Here is a 4314-nt window from a genome sequence, read left to right as displayed (position 1 = left end):
AAATCACTCTTTCTGTGTGATAGTTTGTTGGGGTACTCGCTTTGCGGTTTTGTAGAGGATGGGTCAATGAAAGGGGAAAGAAAATCTGTTTGTAGTTTCTCAGTCGTAAGTAGCAAGCTAAGCCCTGATAATGAGCTCGAAAGCTTAAGATTTTTGTGGGAATTGGAATCACTCGGGATTATGCAATCTAGGGAAAATGTTTCAGAAGTAGAAAAGGAAATAATTGATAAATTTGAATCTAACTTAAAGTTTGTAAATAACAGATACGAAACTTCTTTATTATGGAAGGAAGATAAGTCTAAAGTTGCGAATAATTTCAGAATTGCAAGAAATCGCTTTGACGATTTAAGTAGAAAACTTGAAAAGGACATTAATTTATTTGAAAGTTATAAAGCTATTGTTTTGGAACAGGAACGTAATGGGGTTATAGAACCATGTTCTGATTCAAAAATCGAAAATAGTTATTTCATGCCTCATAGACCAGTAGTAAGAGAGGATAAGGTAACCTCTAAAGTTAGAATGGTGTTTGATGCTTCTTCAAAGGAGAAACATTTAAATTCTTTGAATGATTGTTTATTCCCCGGACCTAATATTAATCCAAACGTTCTTGATATAATACTTAGTTTTAGGAAACATAATGTTGCATTTTGCGCCGATTTAGAAAAGGCTTTTTTGCAAATTGGAATTGCGGAAGAGGACAGGAATTACCTGAAATTTATATGGTTTAGTAACGAAAGGGGTGAATTAAAATTTATGAGATTTTCGATTGCGGCTTTTGGAGTAAGCTGTTCCCCCTTTATTTTGGCTTCTACGATCAAGCATCATATTAAAAAATATGAAAATCATCCCCAAGTTGTTAATATTTTGGATTCATCCATTTATGTAGATGATTTGATATCTGGTGCGAAATCTGATAAAGAAGTGTATTACATATCATCGACAGCTTCAGATATTTTTAAAGAAGCTGGAATGAATTTGCGGAAATTTAATACTAATTCCGTAAAACTTCGAAAAATGTGGGAAGAAAAGGGAATGTGTGAAACAGCTGAACTTCGTAATGATACCTTAAAGATCTTGGGTTTACTATGGAATACCGATTCTAATAGCTTGCATTTTGACGTTCCAAACTTTCGCGAGGATTGTAAAATCAATCCTTCAAAACGCGTTGTTTTGAAAACTGTTCTAAAGATATTTGATCCTCTTGGAATTCTTTTACCATTTACTGTTAGGATGAAAAGTTTGTTGCAAGAAACTTGGCAGCGAGGTATAGGATGGAACGAAAACTTACCTAATGATCTAAAATACGAGTGGGAAAGTTGGTGTTCAGAAATTGATCATTTACCCAAGTTTGAGATACCTCGTAAATATTTTCCGAGGGGTTTAGAAAATTTTGATACCATAGAACTTCACATTTTTTCTGATGCAAGTCCTAAGGCTTATGGTGCTGTTGCATATTTTCGATGTGCCAAAATTGATAATGAAATTCGGACCAGTCTTGTTTGGGCAAAATGTAGGGTTTCCCCTATAAAACGTTTGACAATCCCTCGCCTCGAACTTATGGGTGCGATAATAGCTGCTAGGATGTGCAAATATTTAAAAACTGTTTTTAGTTCTCATGTTTTAGATGTCCATATTTGGTCAGATTCCATTGTCGCGCTACATTGGATAAAGGGTTCACCGATACACTGGAAGCCATTTGTGGCAAATAGGGTAGAAGAAATACAGTCTTTGACTAACCCCAGAATTTGGAATTTTACTCCAGGGAAAGCCAATCCTGGAGATTTGTTGACCAGAGGGGAAAGTTTAACTAGTCTTGTAGAAAATACATTATGGTTTGAAGGTCCAGATTGGTTATCGATGCCTAAAGAAAGGTGGCCGAAGCATGACATTCTTCCCAGCAATAATGATTATTTGATTGAAAAGAGGTCCAAATTAAATTCTACTCAGCTTTCCTGCAATGTTAAATTACTTACAGAACCATTGCTGGATTTAGGAAAATTTAGTAAACTTAATCGTGTATACAACATCACCGCTTGGATTTTCAGATTCCTTAATAACATTAATAAGAAAAAGACTAAGCTGTCAGGTGAGCTTACTACTGCAGAAATTACAAAATCGGAAAAATATTGGTTAAAGTTAACTCAACAAACTGTGTTCACTCTTGAGATTGAAGAACTGAAACGGGAAGAACCTATCAATAAAAATTCTCCTTTATACAATTTAAACCCTAAATTGGATGAAGATGGTTTATTATATTTATCGGGAAGACTTCGCTTATCTGATCTGCCTCTAAGGGAAAAAAATCCTTGGATACTCCCGGGCGGGGAACAATTCACCAAACTGCTAATTCTTCAGACCCATGAAAAAGTTTATCATTATGGAGTAGCCACAACCTTAGCGCATCTTCGAGAAACATATTACATCATCAAAGGAAGGAAATATGTTAAATCTGTGCTGAAATCTTGCATTATTTGCAAAAGATTTAAAGTTAGACCTGGCAAAGAAGAAATTGCTCCTTTACCGAAGGATAGGATAATTGAATCACCCCCATTTGAGACCTGTGCTGTTGATTTCGCCGGCCCTATTTTTATCAAAACTAAATCGGGCCCGGAAAAAGCTTACATTGTGCTCTTCACCTGTGGAGTTACTAGAGCTGTTCATCTGGAAGTAGCATCTGACCTCAGCACTGAAACCTTCATCTTAGCTTTCAAAAGATTTGTTTCACGTAGAGGACTCTGTAAAATTGTATACAGTGATAATGCCAAGACCTTTATTAAAACTGATAGTTTACTGAAGGAGATTTGGAGTAAGATTTCCAAAGCTGAGGTTCAACAGTATTTTACTAAAAACCGAATTGTGTGGAAATTTATTGTACCTAGAGCCAGCTGGTGGGGTGGGTTTTGGGAGCGCATGGTGCGTTCTGTCAAAACGCCCTTGAAGAAAGTTTTAGGACGATCTTGCTTGAGCTATGAAGAGATTCAAACCACTCTCACTGAGATCGAAGCTGTTATTCATTTGAAGTTTACACCAAGTTTGTAAGTATGTTAATTTGTTTAATTGCTATTATGTTAAAAAAAAAAGTTAAATATTTGAATTTTGCTGAACATTTCAATTGTTCATCCTGGGGGAGTGTGTTGAATCTCCCTTTTAGTTTCTTTTGGCGAGAAAATATCTCGCCAGTTTTTACAGCAAATCTAAGTTTCAGTTTAAATTGAAAGATTGCTTTAGGTTTTGTGGATTTGATTGATGTGGATTTTGAAGGGAGCCGCTGGCCCTTGTAATACCAGCATGAACCATTCCTATGGTTTTAATTTTATTTTGTTTTATGTTAATAAAAGTTAGTTTTGTTTTAGTTGATGGTTGTAATGTGGTTACTTGTGTAACATTTTGACCAAATGAACAGAATTACGAAGAATTTTTAAACCTGCAAAAAGTGGAACTGCTGAGTTCTTTTACATCCTGTATGCATATATTCAAAATTATTCATAAACATCATCATCAAGTTTAAAAAGCTGAACATTGAGCTTGAAACATGTGCTACGCTACAAAGAAATGCTTTGACGCGAATCGCGAGAGTAAAAAAATATAAACACCAGTGCATTCTTCTGAATTACAATTTAAAGAAAATTGCATTTGAATAAGTATTAAACTGCTGAATACCTTTTCTCTGCTGTTCCAACGTGCAGCTTACTTCGTCAACAATGCAACAATCCATCATGGCTCCCCGCTTCGTTTGCTTCTCCGTGTTTGGCGCCGAACCGTAGACTATGTACTACCGCGCATGCGCTGGGAGTCCGGATTGAAACAAGTGTCCATCAAACAAGCGTTTGCAAGAGTAGGGGTGCGTTCAGAGTAACGGCACGAGGCACTCGTGACACTCGGGTCATGTCCCAAAGCGTTCAGAGTAGCAGCTCGAAGAGCCCGAATGTCCCAGGTGCTGTCCAGAGTAGTGGCCCGAGTCACTCGGGACAGAGCGCAAGCAGCCCAAGAAATGGGCAGGGAATTTCGCCCCTAGATGGCGCCTATAGCGAGGCCAACAAAGCTCTCTGACAGGCAAACACAATGTGTTTTGGACTGTCAAACTTATTAGATATCTTGCTATAATATGCATACTTTTTCAAATTTTCAACTTTCAAGCATCTAAGGCAACCCAGGATACTCTCCCTTAACACCTGGAAATGAAAAATATTATCCTTTGAGTCACAATAGCGCGAGGAAAACAAGCCTCGAAAATGAGATAAATTCCGGTCAGAGAATTAAAGTAATAATTTCAAACACAAAGAATGTCCTTGTTTTTTGTATATTTTCGTTAAA

The 4314-nt window shown here is 36.8% G+C and overlaps 1 protein-coding gene across 1 annotated transcript; it reads left to right on the top strand.

Moving 5' to 3' along the window:
• Nucleotides 1-1857: 1857 nt before the first annotated feature.
• On the top strand, nt 1858-3039 carry LOC129218918 (uncharacterized). The gene has a single exon (XM_054853239.1). The coding sequence runs from the start codon at nt 1858-1860 to the stop codon at nt 3037-3039; it is 1182 nt and encodes a 393-aa protein (XP_054709214.1).
• The last annotated feature ends 1275 nt before the right edge of the window (nt 3040-4314 follow it).

Source organism: Uloborus diversus, chromosome 3 (genome assembly GCF_026930045.1).
Source record: "Uloborus diversus isolate 005 chromosome 3, Udiv.v.3.1, whole genome shotgun sequence".
Lineage (NCBI taxonomy): Eukaryota > Metazoa > Arthropoda > Arachnida > Araneae > Uloboridae > Uloborus > Uloborus diversus.
This window is presented reverse-complemented; position numbering and strand designations above follow the sequence as displayed.

Coding starts and splice junctions, on each gene's coding strand:
- LOC129218918 (XM_054853239.1), top strand. CDS start 1,858: ATGCCTAAAGAAAGGTGGCCGAAGCATGACATTCTTCCCAGCAATAAT.